Source organism: Delphinus delphis, chromosome 4 (genome assembly GCF_949987515.2).
Source record: "Delphinus delphis chromosome 4, mDelDel1.2, whole genome shotgun sequence".
NCBI classification, from domain to species: Eukaryota; Metazoa; Chordata; class Mammalia; order Artiodactyla; family Delphinidae; genus Delphinus; species Delphinus delphis.
Window position 1 is genome coordinate 134642002 of NC_082686.1, and position 22245 is coordinate 134664246.

A 22245-nucleotide genomic window follows, 5' to 3' on the forward strand; every position below is an offset into this window, starting at 1 on the left:
TAGATTTGAGAGACACTTGCAAAGCACAATTCCTCGAAGCAGTACCTGCTGAGTCAGCACCTGCGCTGGAGTCTGAGCTCAGCTGGTATCTAGCTGTGTGGCCTTGAAAGCGTCACTGATCCTCCACAGGCCCAGTTCTCATCCACAAGGGAGGCACCCACTTCACGTGCGCTGTGTGTCCTAGGTGGGTCGCGTGTGTAAAGGGCTCAGCGTGGCTCCCGGCATCTGCTACGCGCTGCGCAGACCCAGACCATTAACCAGCACGCTGGGCACTTCCAAATCTAGAGCAGGTGGGTTCACAGGCAGTCCTGTGGTCACAGACCTGCCAGGGCTCTCCTGCTGGCCTGTCCTTCCACTGGCTGCACTGCCCGGTGACCACCCGCAGACCTGGGCTAATTGGCTCTGAGCCCAGGACCACCACGTACGCCACGCCCGGGAGCGCCTGCGGGTTCGGATGCACGCCCTGGTGCGAGCTGCATCTGCGCAGGACGGGAACGTACCTTTTTCTAACATGCACAAAGGGACTCCTTGGACTAGCTATGGCCGTGTCTGGGCATATTAAATCTTTCCTTCACTCTCTGTCCTTCTCTGAAAGATTCAATAAAACTTCTGGGTCCCCTGTGCTACGTGTCAATGGAGGTTATCTGTCAAGCGCCTGAGTGGACTGAATGAGCGTCACAGGCATCAGTGGGGACCCTGACCACAGAGTGGCCGGGAGAGAGGAAAGGAGGAAGGGGAAGAATATTTATTAAGTTCCTACGATGCCTCATGACTTTTCATGACTTTTCTCTCATTAAACTCAGTGGGAAGCAAGAACAGGGGTTGGGCTGTACTCCTAAATAGTCGGGCAGAACCCCCATAAACCTGAGACCAGCTGGGGGATTTGGACACAGGACGGCCAAAGGCAAAACGTTCAGGAGGCTAGGAAGTCTGGGGGTCGCTGGTGGGAGGCCTGGCTCAGAGAAGCGGGAAGGGCAAAGCCTTTGGGAAGCCCGGTGCTGTGGCCACAGGAAGGGGGTCGCCTTGACGTCATTCAGCGACCCAGAGAAGACAGGACGAAGCTGGGCCCCGCCTGGTGACACTTTGGTACCTCACAGACCTGAGTGACAGACAGCAAGAGGGCTCAGATCTACTCATTAGAAACATACATCTTGGTGCCACAAGAGGGGAAAGGAAGCAGGCTGTACCTGCAGCCCCTGAAACAGACCTGGTTCTAGCCTGGCCAGAGAGGTCAAGCTTTATTGCGTCCAGGGCTGGCGTGCAAACATGGAGTTTCAGATTGTCAGAAGTCATTGTTAAGCAAAGAAAAGACAGAGGTGTTAAGTAGGTTCATCTATTTGATTCTGGAAACCAAAGAGGTACCTGAGGAAAACACATAATGACGCCACCACCAGGACCTGCCCCCCCCCACACACCCGTCATGTCCTCGAGCCCTTACTATGTGACAGGTAACTGCCCTTGAAGCAGCTGCTCTTTCTCTGTCTTTACAGGCGAGAGGTGAAGTGGCCTCGCTGGGTCATCCAGCAAGGCAGTGACGGAAGCAGGACCCTAACCCAGGCCCGACTCCAGAGCCCGGGCTGGGCAAAGATGCACCACCATCCTGCTCCCCTACAAAGGGCTGCAGTAAATGTGACTTTGAATTAAAGAAAAGTGGAATGAGGTCTTTGGATATGAAAGGGCAAATTCTGACCTTGTTCTCAATCCAAAAACAACTCATTTATTCAATGTTTTTTCCAGTAAGTGTTCCAAAAAGAGGCATTTTCTAGCTAATTGATGCGTCCCCAAATTTGTTTTCCATGTTCTGTATTTCTCTGCAATTGTTCAGAACATAATGGAACTACCTGTTCTGCTTCAGGACTATCGTGTCTCAACAACACCCAGAGGGACCGGTACCGGGTCATCTACCAGGATAACCTTTTGGCTCTGCAGTCTCCTCCCTCACCCTTGTGGGCAGCAGCAGCTCTCTGTCCTCTCGTCACCATGTCCTGCTCGAGTTGATTTGACCTCCCTCTTCTTTGTTCTACCCATTTTGCTGCTTGTCACCTGCACTGGGACTTATCTGTTAGTGTTTTCATCTTGAAGGTCCAGAGTGAAGTCATCTCCAGGCACGAGCTGTTAACACATTAATGTGACTCGCGTGTTGTTTCTCAGTTTAAAATCTTTTTTTTTTTTTTTTCCTACAAGGCATTATAAGAAACTTAACAGTGGATACCCTTAGTGAAATGGGCTGGCAGAAAGAAGTGGGAGGAGAAAAGGGGGTTGTTTTATTTCCCATGTAATGCCTTTAATTAATTGGGGATTGTCTAATATTATATGTACTTCAGTTTTACCTTAAGAATGTCAACAGTGGTTATCTGGGCAGGGAGATTTTTGATCTTTCTCAACCTTTTTTATTTAGAAAAGCAACCTGATACATGCACCCCTATGTTCATAACGGCACAACGTACAATAGCCAAGACATGGAAACCACCTAAACGTCCATCAACAGATAAATGGATAAAGAAGATGTGGTACATATATATAATGGAATATCTCTCAGCCATAAAAAAGAACGAAATAGTGCCATTTGCAGCAACATGGATGGACGTAGAGAGATTACTATACTAAGCAAAGTAAGTCAGAAAGAGAAAGACAAATACCATATGATTATCACTTATATGTGGAATCTAAAATACGACACAAATGAAGTTATCTAAGAAACAGAAACAGACTCACAGACATAGAGAACAGACTTGTGGTTGCCAAGGTGTGGGGAGGGGAGGGGAGGGATGGACTGGGCGTGTGGGATTAGCAGATGCAAACCTGTATACATGTAATGGATAAACACAAGGTCCTACTGTATAGCACAGGGAACTAAATATATTCAATATCCTGTAATAAACCATAATGGAAAAGAAAAAAAACCCAACCTGATAAATGTTATACAATGATATCTATACATTCACATTAGTAACATAAATACATATACACAAATACAAATTTTAACACTGCCTATGGCAATAACTTAAGAAATCTAAATTTCTTTCCTAAGGGTCCATTATATGATAATACTTATATACTTCTGTTGTTGGAAATTCTAAATTCTCTTTGGAAGTAATGTCTGTGTATATGCACGTGTCTATCTCCCCATATTTTAAAGTTTTTTAGTTTATGAATTAATAATTCCTAAGTATCTCTCGAAAAAAGTTCCTGGGGGTAGATGTGCCATTTCCAAAAATAATTTTGAAGAAACCCTTTGAGTTGCCCAAAGTGAACTGTCCTGTGGCACATTTTTTTATGATTGCAACCTACACTGAGCAATATAAAATGGAACTTTCCAACAATTGTCCAAATATTATTTATTGACTGAATTGTGAGATCTCACTTTATATTCAGAATTTTCTTCAAAAAATTAAAACCTGTATAATTATTGTGTGTTAAAAGGCAAAGATACAGATATGAAACCTCATGGGAAGAAAAGACTATCTACAAAGAATCATCGAAAATATTGACATTTACTTAATTTCTTGAGATTTGCTCCACTGCTTTGAAAAAAGATACTTGGGAAGTCTGAATGTTAGGTTTTCATTTCTCTGAAATGAAAAGTATACCTACTCTTGTGGGTTTAGCACGTCTGATGAGATTCTCCAATTTCCAGTATTACTGACCCTATCAAGCAGAGATTGTTAGAAAGTTTTTTGTTGCCACCACTGACTATTTTGGTTTACTTCTACTTCCCCTTGCTTTCTGACATTCTGCAGGAAGTGTGTTGAGGGAAACACACTGTGACTTCTCCACATCCGGGTAGGTATCATCCTACTGTCTCATCACAGACTGGAAGCTCTTTATCTGGCCTCACGTCTCATTAAGCCACTGGACTCTTCCCTGTCAGACTGATACAGTCTCTGTTGGAGCAGGGCAGGCAGGGTAATTTAGAACAGGGTATCAGAAAAGGAGCTGGTTCCTGACCATGTGGGCTTGCTGGGCCATCTAAAGCACCGGGGATGCCCTAGCAGCCTGGTGAAGCTGGAGGGAAGCCCAAGGGACTGATGAAAACAGAGCTCAGCACATAGTAGGCACTCAATGAACACTTGTTGAATAAGTGAATGAGATGATTCTACTTCTACAACACAAGTCATTTGAACAAAATGATACAACCTCCTCCTTTAAGAGTCTATTTAAAAAGCGACACTGTTCACGTGGCTCTGGTCTGCAGGAAAACATGGACTGAGCAATAGCATAAAAGCAGAAGTCAGAACAGACAAGCCAGCCTTCAGCTTTCTCCTCCCACAGGTATAAAATGATCGGGCTTCAATACCCAGAGGAATACTCTGCGGTGAACTCACTTTGGGATAACAAAACTCTGGTTAAAAAGTTGTCTGGGTGGGGGCTTCCCTGGTGGCGCAGTGGTTGAGAGTCCGCCTGCCGATGCAGGGGACACGGGTTCGTACCTTGGTCCGGGAAGATCCCACATGCCGCAGAGCGGCTGGGTCCGTGAGCCATGGCCACGGAGCCTGCGCGTCCAGAGCCTGTGCTCCGCAATGGGAGAGGCCACAGCAGTGAGAGGCCCGCGTACCGGGAAAAAAAAAAAAAAAAAAAAGTTGTCTGGGGGGAATTCCCTGGCAGTCCAGTGGTTAGGACTCCGTGCTTTCAGTACCAAGGGCCCGAGTTGATTCCTGGTCGAGGAACTAAGATCCTGTGAGCCATGTGGCGAGGCCAAAAACGAAGTTGCCTGGGGGGGGCTCAGATTTTAATTTTAGGAAACAAATTTAAGTCCTACGAATCCTCACCGTATCAGAAGATCACATCAATATTCATCTAAGCGCAATAACTGACAAAGCTAAAGAGAAGTCATCTGGAGGTGATCTGCCTCTTCTACTGGCCATGCTACTGCACCCCTTTATTATACAGATCACTCCACAAACACCAAGAAGAGTAAATAGCAGCTTTTCACAGAATCCCTGAGCTTGAAAAGCCCTAAAGGTCAGCTGGTTCACTTAACCAGAACACAGCCAGAAACTGTACCTGTGAAACACAGAACTACATATAGAAGTAAGATCACACCCCTCTGTGACACAGTATGTTTTTTAACATGTTAAGTCAACATACCACTGATCTCCTAATCACAATATATTGTTTTCTGTTAATTTATTAAAAAGCATAGATATTATGGAGACATATCATTATTAGAACAGTATTTTAATACTAGTAGCATGACTGTACTGTGTGGGTATTTTAAATTAAGGAAGACATGATAGGAATTTCAATTAATACGGCTATCTTTTTTGTCTGAATTTGAATGGAGGATTCTTAAAGTTAGTCTAGTCTTCCATTTAATACAGAATTCCTCTCTGTAGCATATTTTTTTATCTAAAAGAGCACATAATAAAAGATGAATGCAGCAACTTTAAATATTTACGTTTCTAAATTCCACAGGAGCTGCTGAATATGGATTACTATTATTCTGTTTCTTTTTTCTTTTTTTTTTTTTGCGGTACGTGGGCCTCTCACTGTTGTGGCCTCTCCCATTGTGGAGCACAGGCTCCAGACGCGCAGGCTCAGCGGCCATGGCTCACGGGCCCAGCCGCTCCGCGCATGTGGGATCTTTCCGGACCGGGGCACGAGCCCGTGTCCCCTGCATCGGCAGGTGGACTCTCAACCACTGCGCCACCAGGGAAGCCCCCTGTATTTCTTAAATAAACTTCTTCTAGATTTTGAACACACGGTTATGATATTTAACTATTACCTTTTAATTTTAATTCATTACCAATGACTCTACATAGAGATTTGTCACACTGAACTTTAATTCTGTTAATACGATTCATAGTATGAAGCCTGTACTTAAAAATGTATTTCAGAATCAAGTTGTAATTCTTTTAGCTAAAATATAGTAAGTACCTATGGCTAATACATACAATAATATGTATACACACAGCATCTAAAATGTCTTAACCTCAGAACTAATTTGTCAAATCTTGTCACGGAGCACCTATGCACAACTGAAAGAACATCTCAGCGTGAGCTGCCAAAGAAAATGTGGTGGTAAAATAATAACAAAATCTCGAGTGACCATATTTCGGCAAGGAAAGAAGCTGGTGCAAACCTGATAAAAACCCCACAGCTTAACGGGATTTGGCATCAGCATCAGCAGGATATGACATGAGAGGGGACTTTTGTTCTTAACAACAGTGCCACTCAGTGGCTGAACAATGGAGTGAACTGATAAACAGCATGAATGGAAGGTGGGCAAAAAGGAAAATGGAGTTTGGGAAGAGGCAATGATAGTACTGCAGGCAAAGAGATACTGCATTGCCATGGTGACTGTACCTGGGAGGTCAGTTAGGGTCTGGGCAGGAACAGAAACCTGAGCATCGCTTCCTGTAACTACATCGCCTGGATTTCATAAGAAAAAATAATTAGATATCCTAAAGAAGAAAAGAAAATCAATTTTTCTTTCATATTTAATGCTGGAATACTTTACTTATCAACCTAATTACTAAAAGTACAGTGAAACAGAAAATACAACACAATCTTAGAAAAATATAAAATATTTTTTAAAGAAACTGATTTTTAAAAAGTGTTTCCTAAAAAGCTTTTGTGCCTGTTTTTCTTAAGGAAAAAAAACAAGTTTCTATTAGTCTAAAGTACAGGGAACTTTAGCCATCAAAAGACTTGGCCGAGCAGATTTCATTATGCTATAAATAACAGCATGATTTTATATTTTCTTATTTTTCTAAAAAAATTCTTTATCCAAAAGTAAGTTATATGCCTTTATTAAGAAGTCAACATTCTTCTGAAATTGATTTCCTCCTGCAACAGACAAAATTTATTTTTAACTAAACTTGAAACCAATTTCTTCAGTGATAAGATAAAGACCTAAACAAGTTCTAATTTCATATTAAGTATTGAAAAGATTTCATAAGTTACCACATGCACTTATAAATGTCAACATGTAAAAATAAATCTGTGAACTGCATACCCTTTAAACTTGATATACTTATTATAGGCGAGATTTCATTTACAAATTGGACCTGCAGTAAATGCTTAAAATAAAGAAGTGTTCAAATTCAAAAAACAGAGGAAAAGCGGGGGGAAAGGGAGTACATTTAAAAAATGCAGGAAAGAAAGGAAAAGGAAGTACTGAGAGGCATTCGAGGTACACGACCACTGAGAAGGAAGATTTTTTTGGTTCTTTGATTTCCTTCCTGGATGACAAAGTTCAACATGAAGCACAGTTGCTGTCGACAGAATCATCCCCTGGATAGATCAGCATCTGAAGCCCCATGCTATTTTGAGATTAATGAGCTGAAAAACAAGCCTTCTTAAAAGGCACCATATTTTCTATGTATGATAACGTATGATTAACAGATTTGCTTTCCCTGTAGCTTTTACACAATAGTAAAAAACAAAAATCAATTTTTGAATTATATAACAACCCTCAGTGCCTTGACCACTTGCTACCATTATGATTTACAGCACAGCCAGCTCACCTGGAAATTATTGGGTTGTAATTAGACCATTCCCATCAATTAACGGTACATGCATTTATATTCTCCTATAGCTGAAATAAAATCTATAAATAGGTACATATGCCAAACAAGTGATAAACAACTTTTCGTGGAACTTCTCAGGTCCTGAATTTTCGTAATATAGTTAACTCTCTATTCACTGGTGAATGGTGTGCCTCGTTTTCTGTACATCTGAAAATTTTCAATTCTATGCTTGCTACCCATTTCACTCTGCTGCTCCTGGATCACCTATTAATGTATATTTAGAGACGGAGACTAATTTTAATATTGGATGTCACCAGGAAAATGATGGAGGATCACCTGTGCTCCCTCCCTCCTTCAGGACCCCGGCCCCAACAGAGATGCCAACAGCAGAAGGCATTTCAAGTGACACCTACATGAATGCTGGCTTCTCCGTAGAACTCTTCCCCTATACAAGCACAGGTAATCGGGAGTTAACTAACCTATGAAAGGCCATAAGGATATCCAGCTGCGTAAACAACCACTTTTCAAAACAACTTTAAAATTTTCCAGCAGAGTACACTAAAAAGGCACCAAGTAGATGACTCTGTTCTGAGACAGTCAGAAGCCCTATTCCAACACATGCCTTCCGAAAGGGTAAACACTGTGCTCACTCATTCCCGGGCCAGGTGACACACCTGAAGATTTGTCAGTGTCACAGCACAGAGGACACTTGTGGGAAACACCAGCATAAGCAACCGATGTTGGTATCTTTTTTTTTTTACATCTTTACTGGAGTATAACTGCTTTACAATGGTGTGTTAGTTTCTGCTTTATAACAAAGTGAATCAGTTATACGTACACATATGTTCCCATATCTCTTCCCTCTTGCGTCTCCCTCCCTCCCTCCCACCCTCCCTATCCCACCCCTCTAGGTGGTCACAAAGCACAGAGCTGATAGCCCTGTGCCATGCAGCTGCTTCCCACTAGCTATCTATTTTACGTTTGGTAGCGTATATACGTCCATGCATGTTGGTATCTTTTACCAAAGGAACCGCAGATTTTTGGAGCTGGGAGGCTCCCCAGGGATCAGCCCAAACCTCTTATTACCGGGTGAGGAAAAGGGTCTGAAAGCTTCAGGATTCTGCCCGTGGTTCACTGGAGAGTGAATGAAGGAAGGGGATCAACCTACCCTCGCTTCTACCGGTATAAACCTTTCTCCTTCCTTTTACTCCATTTTATTCAAAACTTCATGCAGGGAGGGGCATTAGCAGGACGATATACCTTTAATATGAAGGTAGACAAGCTTTTTGTAGGTTGACACGACAAGAACAAACCAGAAATAAAAAGGAGAGTTGCCAAACAAGACCACTTTTGTTCAGCGCAGGGATCAGTTACAAAATGCCCCAGTGATGCTCATGTTCCAAATACTTTGCTTAAGTGCTCTGTTGTTTCCTTGTAACTGGAGACTCAGTTTTCATCAATTGTTCCATCCTCATGCACTTCCTTTCTCACTTACTGTGATATTAATACTTGACATTTCCTTAGAGACCCAACTTTATATTTCTATAGTCATTTGGCTTGGTTCCTCAGAAAATTTAACGGCATTAAGAGATTCTCTGACTCATTTGCTGCCATCAGTTAGAACTACTACTGACTACAGCTTGTTATCAAAGCAATATTGAAATCATATTTGTTTAGAACAGTAAAACAGTACAATTAAGAAATATATAAAATAACATTCATTTCCATCCTGGAAGTGGGCATGTCTCCTGGCATTAAAATGCATTTACAATATGTTAATGATCTGAAGTCTCCTATTCTTTAAATCATGTGTGATAGCTCTACATTAAAAAGAGAAGAATGTAATTTGAAAAGAGATATTCGTATGTAAGGTAAATGGAATATTCTAATAGAAATTTAAATACTAAATATATAAAGTCTAATACTTCATATAGGCAATGATAGATAATATGATGAAACTAATAGAAGAACACACACTTATTATTGAAAAACTCATTATTTTCTATCATTGGAGAAGAGTCCATTTAACTTAAGTTCTGACCAGTTTAAATGCCAATAATTTAATTTTTAAAATAATTTTGGATGCAATCTTCTTAAACAGAGTATATGGAACATGGTTTAAGGTCTTCTTACTGATTCAATATTACTATTGTTATTGTCAACACCTGTTACTGAACTTGGCTATGATCCAGGGACACCTTTAAGACACAGATGAGGCAGGGGTCAGGAGGGTATTTGCTCTGACACTAACTGGCCACAGACACTATGCTTTGTGAGGCCTTAGGATTGATTTTTGTAGATTTTCTGCCATCGTGTTACTATTTCTTGCTTCCGTAGTATAGACAGCAGAGTCCCATCACTAAAAATAAATGTGGCTCTTTCTAATCGGCTATGAGTAGCGGTACTTAATTCATATGTCTTTGGAAATAAGTAGAAAATAAGAGAAAAAGGTTATGAGTAAGAACCTGAAGGGCTCCCTTATGAACAAAACACCTGAGGCAGGTGAAGCGCTGGAAAGGCCCTGAAATGGAAAGGAGCGTACCTGAGTCCCAGCAGCAGGAGAGCCGCTGACGGCACTCCCAGCAGCAGTGCACACTCGTCAACTGAGTGATCGGCTCTCACGTTCTCTGGTTCTCTCAGTGCAGGGACTCAGACACTAGCTCTGCTGCCTGAGATATTCTGTTTGGCCTCTTCCCCGCTTTGGGCTCTAGTTTGTATTCCTTGGAGGTAAAGCAGGTGGAACAGGGACTGCAAGCCTGGTGACCCGCTTCCTCCAAACCAACTGCACGGACAAATGCTGTGACTAGCAGAGCCCAGGGTACCAGACCTTCCCATCTCAGATGCTCTTCTAGCCAGAAGCATCACTATACAAAGCTAGCAGAGATCTCGGTCAACTGACGTCAAGTTCCGTGCTGTGACAGTTCACGCCATACTCTGTGGGCATCACCAGGACGCAAATGCAAGTATACTAAGGTACAGATGTTAAAACAAGTACTTTAACAAATTACCTCATAAAACGTTCTTAAGAACAATATAGTATCTGATATTGCCATTTAAAAAGGACCTACTATAACAGATTTTGAAAAATTAAGTCTTGCACTAATTTCTCTTTCTAGGACGGTGATTCCTCATAGACAGGTGAGGAAATCCCAGGCTACCTTGGGAGTGTTTCCTCTAGATTAACCAGTATTTTCCCTTACCTTTGTTCAGCTGCACTGGCATGCTTTCCGATTTCATCAGCCTCTGCTGCTGCTGCAGAGGATGCTTGGGGGCCTCTGCTAGGGTCCTGGTGGGAACCACAGCCGGGGAGGAGGTACCGCCACTGCTTCCCGGTACTGGGCCATCCGCACCGCCCGGGGCCGCTGCCGGAGAAATCAACTTTCTTCCAAAATTCATCAGGCTAGTAGAGACCTTATTTATATTCAGGGGAGCACCTTTGGCACTAGTCCTGTAAAAAAACAAATTAGGTGGAGAGACATTGTTTAAATTAGAGGACAACTCTATTTCACATGCTCTGTTGATATAAAAACATACCTTACCTGCTTTGGAAAAGGTCTAGATCAGCTACATGAAGTGAGGCGTGATAATTTCAAAGTGACCACAGAATAAGAAAACAACAAGATTCTTAAAGATGTGGCTTATGGAAAATAGTCTTTTTACTTTCCATTCATTCATTCATTCAACAAACAGGGCCCATTATAGCCAACACTGCAACTGTCCAAAACAGACATAGTTTCCCTCCTGGAGATTCTAGAAAATACATTCATCACATAATCACATAAACAGATGTATGACTAAAACCTGTGATGAGGACTCTGAAGGAGAGGTACAGGGCTGGGCGAGTCTGGGGTAACCCACAGAAGGGGGCACCTGGGAAGCCAGGCTGAGAATAGATTTCCCACAAACTCTGGCCTGTGGGAACAAGGCCATATTTAATCTGACTTTGAAAAATAAATGTGTCTGAGAGCCACGAAGTCAGTTCATAGAAGTACATCAAGGGCTCTGGTCCACGAGAATTGAGCCCACCCTCACCCCACACTACCGCCCCCGCGTTCCGTATCCTCCTTCCCCACGTCCCTGCTTTACTTTTCCTGATGGCGCTTTGCATCATCTGACATACTACATATTTTACTTATTTGGCTATGATCTGTCCACCTCCGCCAACCCCCACTGGAATAAAAGTTTCATGGAGACAGGACTTCGGTCTCTCTGCCATGTTGCCAGTCACCTAGAACATAACAGGTGTTCTAGAAATATGTGTTAAAAGGCAGCTGCGTCTACCTGTAGTCTAAGCCTTTACACCTATTCCCATGGAGGAAGCGTCCCTTGCTCCTGGCCACGGCCCGCCTCCCCACGTGCGGGGAGATCCCATCTGCTCTGACCTTTGGAGACTGTTGCTCTTGGATCTTGCTCTCCTGCATCACCATTTCCCCCTTTCTACCGTATCTTTCCCATGAGCACACAACCGTGGTGTGTGTGTGTGTGTGTGTGTGTGTGCACGCAAGTGTGTCCCCCAACTTCTCCTTTGAACCCTCATTCCTTCCTGGTTACCATCCTACTTCTTTCCCTCCTCACAACATGTCTTTTCAGAAGTGTCTTAATGTGCTACTTGTGCTTCTCCAGTCCTGGTCCACTAAGGTCTGGCTGTGGCGTCCTTGCCATCGCTCTGAAACCACCCCTGGAGGTCACCAGTGACTCCGCAGAGCAAAGGTCCATCCTTACTTCGCGCCACGTCTCAGCAGCAGTCAACTCCCCTCCACTCCCCGCTCCCTCTCAGACAGGTCCTCTCTCGGAAACCAGGGTTTGCCAGCACCTGTGCTCTGTCTGGCAGATAGAGGACACCAAGTCAACATTGGCTAAAATGAAGTGATTACTTCCCAAATGATTCATCATCTTGAAGTATCTCAGGGCTATTACGTGAAAGACCAGTTATGATTATAAATTATTTTAGTTGTAGGAGGCTGACCATGTCAATATCAAAGTTTGCATTTTTACTGCCCAATCATTAATAGAAGCTTGTTTTCTCGCATTTAGCTTCTTTTTCATAAAAGTAGGAAACTGAAAATCAAGTTTGAGGGATCCACTTGTCATGATTTTAGTTACCTTGAATTTTGCCATCATTTCGTCCTCTCAGATCTACCTGGCAGCACTTACATGGTAATTCTCCTACTTTTTATATGACAGCTGTATCCTTGCCGTTACTAGATAGGGCGCTAAAACAGAACTGATCCAGAGTTCTGTAATAAAAAGCAAAGAACACTATGCTTCTTCCTTCCATAAAGTCTTTAATGGTCCTAGCTAATATTATGGGCTAGGTATGGGAAACTTATATTGCTTCAGAGATTGGACAAATCAAATTTAAAACCTGGAATTTGCTTTATAAAAGAAACGAGCTATTCATTTATAATGCATGAAATGTGAAAAAAAATCCTTTTTCAAATGGTTCGTTTTGCATCATTTCATCTTTAAAGAACAAAGCTATTTAATGTTCTTTGAAAAATTATTGAAAATAATGTTTCCTAATGGAGATGAGGGTATATAGTGATGATGCACCACTTATTTCCAATGTTTTATTTATTTATTTATTTATTTGCGGTACGCGGGCCTCTCAGCACTGTGGCCTCTCCCGTTGCGGAGCACAGGCTCCGGACGCACAGGCTCAGCAGCCATGGCTCACGGGCCCAGCTGCTCCGCGGCATACGGGATCTTCCCGGACAAGGGCACGAACCCATGTCCCCTGCATTGGCAGGCAGACTCTCAACCACTGCGCCACCAGGGAAGCCCTATTTCCAACTATTATACGCTTCCTAAGGAAGCAGAGACCTCTCAATGTATAGACACTACAGCTTGGCAACAGAGAAGGCGCTCAATACATGTTTATTGAGAAAAAGAATGAATGACATGTAAAGAACTCATAAATTCTGGATTCAGAAGGCGCTCACCTCTGGCACTGCAGTGCACTCAGCAGCCTGCGTGCATCCCCCTTTCTCGCGAGTCGTAGTGGAAAGAAGAGTTATTAGGATACTGAAGTTCCACTGCCTTTTAGTTTCGCTTGTATGCAAGTCAAGATCCATAATTCACGGATATGAAGAAGTTATAATGTTGTTACCCTTTTTTTATAAACAAAAATGTACTAGTCAAATTCCCATATTGCCAGTTCTAAAATTCATATGTTGATAAAAGTACTAAGAAACTGCTACAGCATTATCAAGAGACTATGGTTATGGCATCTTCATTACTCCTACAAACCATGAAAAACACACAGATCAAGCTCATGCCGAACCATTTTTCATCTGAATAGCTCTTAAAAGAGGATGAGCGCTGTTTTCCTTTTTTGAACGTTTTTTGTTTTCAACCAATTTCCCCCTCATCCACTACCCATGCTTCCAGAAGAATAAGAAGAATTTTGAAAACAACTATTGAAGGTGACTATTTTCAGGTAGAAACAATTATAACCCATGTACTTCTAGAGCAAGCATGCTAAGCATGCTGCCTGCTGTTTGTGTTTTAGGCATGACAACTTTTATGACAAAGTTAGCTAAGAGAGATCTTAAATATTAGCAGCAGCAGTCTTCGCAAGACATACTAAACATTCTGCAACAGTTATTATTGGCTGTCAAGTCACGTGTGCTAAATTAATGAAAATTAATTTAGTTGTCAAGAGATCTGATGGACAGTGAGGACCGGACTGGATTGGATTAAAGATGGCGGCAATGGGGCTTCCCTGGTGGCGCAGTGGTTGGGAGTCCGCCTGCCGATGCAGGGGACGCGGGTTCGTGCCCCGGTCCGGGAAGATCCCACATGCCGCGGAGCGGCTGGGCCCGTAAGCCATGGCTGCTGAGCCTGCGCGTCCGGAGCCTGTGCTCTGCAACGGGGGAGGCCACAACAGTGAGAGGTCCGCGTACCACAAAAAAACACAAAAAAACACACAAAACAAAACAAAACAAAACAAAACAAGATGGCGGCAATGTGTAAATAGTGTTAAAAGAAATGCTAAGAGGGCTTTGGAGTTAACAAGACATTGAACACCAAATCTAATGAGCAACTGGCTCTGTGTAATCAAAGTCTTTTGTTACTGTCGTCTACACTACATACTATTATTAAAAACAGTACCACCTAGGAGGGATTGTTTGTAAATTGTGCCAAGAACTTTCTTTTAGCACAGCCTCTTCAGTGGGTTAAATCAGCAGCAACAGAGGCATCTTCCTGAAGATCCATGAATCCTTCGAAATACCTGTACCAGAACCCAACCTGGCTTCATTGTTGGGCCCTTTTTGTACAGTTTCTGAAATTCTGAAAGTGGGTGACTCTTGCTGCCTCTTCTACCCTCTTCCTACCAACTTGATCTCTTGCAGCCTGGCTTTCTAACTCACACTCTGTTTACTGAAAGAGCTTCTAGGGTCTCCAATGCCTTCTTAATTCCCAGGATCATGAGCTGCTGTCATTCAACTTCTAAATCCTTTCTAAAGCTTAAAAAAAAAAAAAGTATCGCCTCTGTAAAAACCCTCCACAACCTTCTTTCCTTTCCTGGTAACCAAATCTTTTCACCACCCTGATTTATTTCCTTCTTACCTACAGATTTCTTTCAAGTTTGATATTAAGTATCTAGTATTTGTTTATTTCACTCCTCTTGCAATAAAATGTTGTTAGATGCTTGTTTCTATTTTTGTCAAATAATGAGTTTTCAACTCATTTTTAATTATTTTATCTATATTCCCAAAGGTTGAATGCTTGGTTCATTCATTCATTCACTTATTCATTTTCTCTTTTTCCCAATAAAAGCATGTAAAGCTGCATATTTGCATCTGATTAAAGCAATAGCATCGGGACTTCCCCGATGATAGTGGTTAAGACTCCTCGCTCCCAATGCAGGGGGCCCCTGCACGATCCCACATGCATGCCGCAACTAAGAGGTCGCATGCCACAACTAAGGAGCTGGTGAGCCACAAATAAGGAGCCTGTGAGCTGCAACTAAGGAGCCCGCCTGCCGCAACTAAGACCCAGCACAACCAAGGAAATAAATAAAATGAATAAATATTAAAAAAAAATAAAGCAATTGCATCAAAGATTTTCCCCCACATTTTCAAACAGTCGTTGATCCAATTGTTATTTAGATACATTTAAAATTTTAGACAGTTGGGTTTGTCTTAAGTATATTACTCATTTTGTTTTATTAAATAAAAATAGAAATATCAGAAGAATGGAAGTGGGGAAATATTCTGATTTTTCAAAAGGAGTGTGGAAACCAAACTGTAAAATAGACTGGTTTATACAAATATTTTTACTAATTACTTGGAAATGGTTGTGTTTATTACAAGTAGCCAGTCTGGTTCACCAAAAACAAGTCATTCTAAGACAACTTTATTTCTAATCTGAAGTGTTGACCTCTGTTGGATTTTATCAAGGTGCAGTGGATGTAATGGAGGATAATACACACTTAGTTTATAGCTGAACAACTGTTACCTCACGTGTACTGCTGAATGAACAACTGTTACCTCACGTGTACTGCTGAATGTTCTAGCACCCCTCTGGTGACATGTGTCTCAGACTTGGTTCACAGACCTCCTCACCAGTCTTTTTTTTAAGGTCATAATCTTCTGTCACTGAATTCCGTAACTTGGAAGAGTTATTTAGCCTGTTGTCTGGACCTTCGTTTCCTTATCTTTAAACCATGGGGGCTGAGTTATATGATATTTTGTGTCCCTTTGAGATAGAAGATCCTATAGTTTTAAGACTTGAAGAAAGAGAACATGGGCTTATGAATTTTAGACCAAAAGCTGCAGAGGCACCCAATACATCAGATAAAATAATCAAAATTTAAAATACTCTCAATAGGGTAGCATGAGAAATAAATGAAACACATAAAATTTAATGAAGATAAATAAAAGCTTATACACTTAGGTTAAAACTTTTGACAACTGCTCATTACAGATAGAATAGGGAGGCATGGATTAACGTGAGTTCATATTAAAAAACAAAAAGTCAAGCTCCCAAAAATGAATGTTTTGGTCTGGTCTACAAGGCTAATCTGAGCCCATAATGATGTTGCAGGAGAAAAATAAGATTCTTGGGGTACATTAATTCTAGATGAGTGAACTTCTGGGTTTCCAGGCAAGTGTGTAAAATGCTTGGAAGTCTTTACACTGTCCTAACAACAAGTAAAAAGCTGAACAAGCTGAAAAAAAAATCAACATTTTTTTCTTAGATCCATAAGAGAAGTGAGGTCAAAGGGCAAACTGCTGTCACCCAGATTGGAGAGAGTGACGGGTGAATACAGAGGATCATGACCTACCAGAGCAGAAACCCACAAGAACCAGTGCTGGGGTAGGGAAATTGGAACTGTGGCTGAATTGCTGGAAGCTCAGTGTGGACAAACTTGAGAGTTAAAATCTCCCAGGGGACCCAGTCAGGAGGGTGGAGGGGCAGCCCAAACTTCAGCGAGTTTTCCCTCCTGGAGCTCTACCAGGTTCTCATGGTAAATATGGGAGAAAAATTGTGCTTCTGGCAGGGGTAGAGGAAAAGGAACCATTTGAAATACACCAGAGCATCTTGTTCTTCTTAAATGGTCTGCCCTCAGGAGAAATATTTAACCAGAGTCCAACCTACAGGGATTTTTGCCGAGCCTAACTGACCTGGGGGAAGGCAAGTACCCAACCCCAGCCCCCTCTAGCCGTCCTGTTCCACCTGATGTTGGTGGGGGCTGCAGCTGAGAGGCATGTGTCAAGTTCACAGTCTGGAAGCCCAGGCTCACTAAAAGATTGAGACCTAATCATAGGACCATAGAATGCTTCCTTTCCTCCACACTTTATCACCACATTACTAAAGGCCTATTTCTGGTGTTCCTTTTACCCAGTACAACATGTCCAACTATAAAAAAAAAAAAAAAAAAAAATTAAAAGATGTACTAAAAAAGCAAAAAGCATACTTTGAAGAGAGAGAGTGACCAAGCTTCAGAACCAGACTCAGATACAGCAGGGATGTTGGAATTATCAGACTGGAAATTTTAAATCACTATGATTAAAATGCTAAAGACTCTAAGGAATAAAGTATACAGCATGCAAGAACAGATAGGAAATATAAGCAGAGGGGAGGAAATTCTAAGAAAAAAAAAAAAGAAATGACAGAGATCAAAAATACTGTAACATAAACAAAGTATGTCTTTGATGGGCTTATTATTGATGGACATGGCTGAGGAAAGAATCTCTGAGGTTGAGGATATTTCAATAGAAACTCCCCAAGCAAACAGAAAAGACAGAAAAAGCAGAGCAGAATATCCAAGAATTGTGGGACAACCCTAAAAGATGTAACATTCAAATAATGGGAACACCAGAAGAAGAAAGAGAGAAAAGAACAGAAGAAATATTTGAAACAATGACTGAGAATTTCCCCCAAATTAATGTCAGTCAACAAACCAAAGATCCAGGAAGTTCAGAGAACACCAGGCAAGAAAAATGCCAAAAAAAAACTATGCTTAGTCATATCATTTTTAAACTATGGAAAATCACAGGGAAAAAAAAATCCTGAAATAAGCCCGAGGAAAAAAAAACAGCTTACCTATAGAGGAGCAAAAATAAGAACAACATTCTAATTATCCTCAGAAACCACGTATGCAAGAAGAGAGTGCAGTGAATGAATATGTAAAGTGCTGAGAGAAAAAACCACCAACCTAGAATTCTGTACCCTGTGAAATTATCCCTCAAAAGTAAATATGGTATCTATATATAGTAAGTATATATTAACCTCTTATAGGAAACACGTTTTCCTTTAATAGTAAATATGATACGTAGCTAGAAATACTAGCTGACTGTCTACACTGCAGGAGGTAACTAACTGTACAATCATGGCAGACTGTTTTGGTGATGCATTAATTTCTGGCAGAACTGAATTTTGTGTCTATAAAATGGAGTGGAACAGTAGGGAGGTATGAAAATTACGATGGAAGAGAAATGGCTAAAAAAGCAGGGGAGCAAGTCCTCCAGTACTGTGAGAGCTGCCATGAGGGAAAGCAGCGCTTCTTCGCATGGCTTTAAAAAATAAGTTTACAAAAGTTACAGACAGTAACAGAAGACAGTTAAAAGGTTATGACACAGGAAATCCTTTCTAGTGATTTCACAGGCTCAATTTAAAATAGTAAAAGCTCCGTTTCTGGAACTGTGTAAGTAGAGATTAGAAAATCATTTTCAGACACACAGGCTCCCTGACCCTGGCATGGGTGAGAGGCAGGGTTCAGTGAAAGCCCCTTCTGACTCTGACAGCTTGTGATCAGCTGAGCCAAATGGCTTCTACCATCACGTTCACCATCCTGTTAAGATTACAGGACCAAAAAGAGGCCTGAATGATAGTGTGGGCCCTTGAGGGATACTCACCAAACCCATCTCAAACTCAGGGGCCTACCTGTCTGCCCTGCCTCCTTATTTCCACCCTCAGTTTCTATTCTGTTCTTTTCACCTCTCCTTCCTCCTCTATGTTCATCTTCCCTCTGAGGCCTTTTTTCTCTATTCTTTTCCTTCTCCTTCCATCAAAATCTCCTTTTCTTTCTATCATATTCTCACCTCATCCTACCTATACTTTTTTTCATCATAAAAACATATAACTTACTTTAAAATTATCTTCTTAAGTGCAAGGAGTAGCTGGAAAAAGTAAATATAAATATGAGACTTTGGCTTTTGGATAGAAAAAATATTCTCTTGGCACCTCTGTAATTTTCTAGTCTGTCATTATTGATGTACCCTGAATGGATTATGATTCATATTTACCTCTTTCAGAATGCTTATTATATACATCTATCTTTTATTTGGAAATTTAAAACATTTGCCATGGTTGCAAAATAATACTTTTCCAAATGATTCTAACATTTGAGCTAACGTTCATGATGTATTTCTACTCACAAATTCTCTAAGCTGAAGGTCTCAATTCTATAAAATGAATTGGTTTCCAACTTTCTTAATTCTTTACCTTTAAGGTTGAGTGTATCGAATTTGCTTCAATGAAAGACATCTATATGTAATTCTAATTTGTTTGCCATATTGTGAGGTTTCTATTATCTTAGAAAATGAACTCTCTCCATATCTCAAGAAACTCAAGATTTTATAAGCCTTTATAAAAACTATGTGATAAAAGTTAGTTTGCTATTACTTATTCCTTAGGAATCTGCTTTTCAAGTGAAACATGTTTTCTTTCATCTAGGAAGACCATGGTTATTTTGCGTGTGGCATGTAAATCTTTGTGACTGTTATGTGAAGCAAAAGGAATGCTTGTTAGGGATAGAAAAGCTAGCCCTCATGAGAGGGTGGATATAAGCTAGACTGTAGGGCTCACCTAATTGGGTCCGAACACAATTTGTAATATTTGTTTAATATAACAACTAATTAGCAATTACACATTAATCGTGGTTGTATAAAATCATGAGATAAACTCCCCAAGACATATCTCTAGGAATAAATTTTGAGGTTTCTATTTCTAGAGTGGTGGTTTCCAACTAATTTATTTTCTGACCCAGTATCTGAGAGGGATACAAATCTCTCCCGTTAACCGTGGCTCATGGGAGTCTCTGGCCTAGGGAAATACATCAGAATGGAAGAGGATAAAGTTCTGAGATGCCCACCTGGTGGGGAGTTTTGCCCTCTTCACCTCCATACCTTCACTTTGAGAATCACTATATATCTTCACAATTAAAAAAAAAAATCACAAGCAGCTGTACTTAACATGTATCAAGAATCAACTGTTAAGGGTTTTAAGGAAGGAGGTATGGGAGCCAATAAAGATAAAGAAATGTGTGAGTGCACATAAAAGTCCAAGGAAACAGTCACATTAAAAAAAGTACAGCCATGGAAGGGAACGGGTTAGATGCAGAAAAAAAGAGGAATTTATTTTCTCTCAATTGAAAAAAAAATATACAAGACTTCTGCACTAAAAACTATAAAACACTACTGAGAGAATGTGAAGAAGACTAATTGAATGAAGAGACAGTCCATGTTCATGGATTAGATAATTCAATAATATTAAGGTATCAGTTCTTTCCAAATTGATCTATAGATTCAGTGTAATTCCAACCAAAATCCCAATAATTTTTATAGAAGTTGACATGTAGATTCTAAAATTGATAAGGAAATGCAAAGAACCCAGAATAGCCAAAATAATAAAAAAAAGAATAAAGCTGGAGGACTCAGGCTATTCAAAATCAAGACTTGCTATAAAGCTACATAATTCAGTTAGTGTGGTACTAGAGAAAGGATAGAAGGTCCAGAAATTGGCTTATATCTATATAGTCAATTGATTTTCAACCAAGGATCCAATTTAATTCAATGGGGAAAGGAAAGACTTTTAAACAAGTGGTACTGAACTGCTGGATACCTTTATGGAAAAAGATGGACTTTAATTTTTACCTCACTCCACACACAGACATTAACTTGACGTGGACCACAGATTTAATACAAATGTTAGAACCACAGAGCTTTTAGAAGAATACAGAATACCTTTGAGACTGTACAGTAAAGGGCTAACTCAGCAGGCCTGGACTGTCCCAATCCTGCACATTCCAACGTTGATTAGGACTGGACCTCGAGGGACAACTGGGAGATAACCTCCTCTAGCCCTTGGAATATCCAACCTGATAAAAGTGTCTTTGTAGACCTGGGGCCTTGAGCCACACCAAAGTTTATGCTAACAATCAGATTTATGGTAAAAGTCTGTTTCTGTTCAACCTGGGCCCCTGCCACACTATATCACTCTGACCTCTGGAGGGAACTGGAGATGGAGTAGCTAATGTTAGTCACATGGTTGCTTCATGACTACATGACTGACCTCTAATAACAAACCTTGGGGTCACCAAGTCCTGGGTGAGCTTCCCTGGTTGGCAACACTTCACATGTGTTGCCCTACATGGTTCCCAGGAGATTTAAGCAGTCCACTGGGAGCGGACACCTGGAAAGTTGTACCTGGTTTCTCTTAAGACTCTGAGTGAAAAATGTTGCCTGCCATATCAGTAAATAGAGGATGCTCCAGCCATCAAGCCATCACATTGTAGCCTCCCCAATGGTGAGCCCTGAGGAAACTCAGGATGGAAACCGAATGCCCACCATCTAGCAGTCAACTGCTGCAGCCAGCCTGATGGTGCACCCTGAGGAGACCCTGGATGAGAAAGCACAGGATGCTGGCCCCAGGTAGCTGAAGTGCATATCAAAGCAATGATTTCAGTGAGCCCAGACTCTTGCATCTTCCCATACACAGAAAAGCGCTCCATTCTTTAACGTGAGATGTCTGGTTTTCTTTAATTAACAGTAAACTTTTGATGTTCCGGCTACCTGGTATTTGTTGCAAAACTACTGTATATCCTGGCTTCCCCTTTGCCTCTTCAGAGCAGTCCCTCAGAGTGATCTGAGAGTCCTGTCTCCCTGGCTTGAAGACCTCAGAAAGTCCGCCGAATAAAACATAACCCTCACCTTCTAGGTTGTGCATTTTTTCAGTCTACAACACCAACCTTTTTCCCCTCCTGATTTTAATCTATAATCTTTTGCCACAGTATACTATAAACATGAGTCTATCGGCTTTTCTGAGTTCTGTGAGTCCTTCTAGTGAAACTTCGAAGCCGCGCGTGGTCTTAAGGACCCTCAACAATGGAAACTAAGGTGAGTCTTAGATAGGAGATTTCTTCAATAGGAAAATAAAATGCACTAGCCACAGAAGAAAAAAACTGGTAAAAGAAACTTCACTGAAATAATAATTTTCTGCTCATCAAAAGATATCACTAAGAAAATGAACAGGCAAGCCATAC

At 41.3% G+C, this 22245-nt stretch overlaps 1 protein-coding gene across 3 annotated transcripts in view; it reads right to left on the reverse strand.

The window, feature by feature from the left end:
• Positions 1-22245, reverse strand: part of TBC1D5 (TBC1 domain family member 5) — a 538071-nt gene that overhangs the window by 62569 nt on the left and 453257 nt on the right. For all 3 annotated transcript variants that reach the window (XM_060011527.1, XM_060011525.1, XM_060011526.1), the window contains one exon: positions 10673-10920. In XM_060011527.1, the coding sequence (XP_059867510.1) occupies positions 10673-10920 (248 nt within the window). The remainder of the gene's footprint in view (positions 1-10672; positions 10921-22245) is intronic.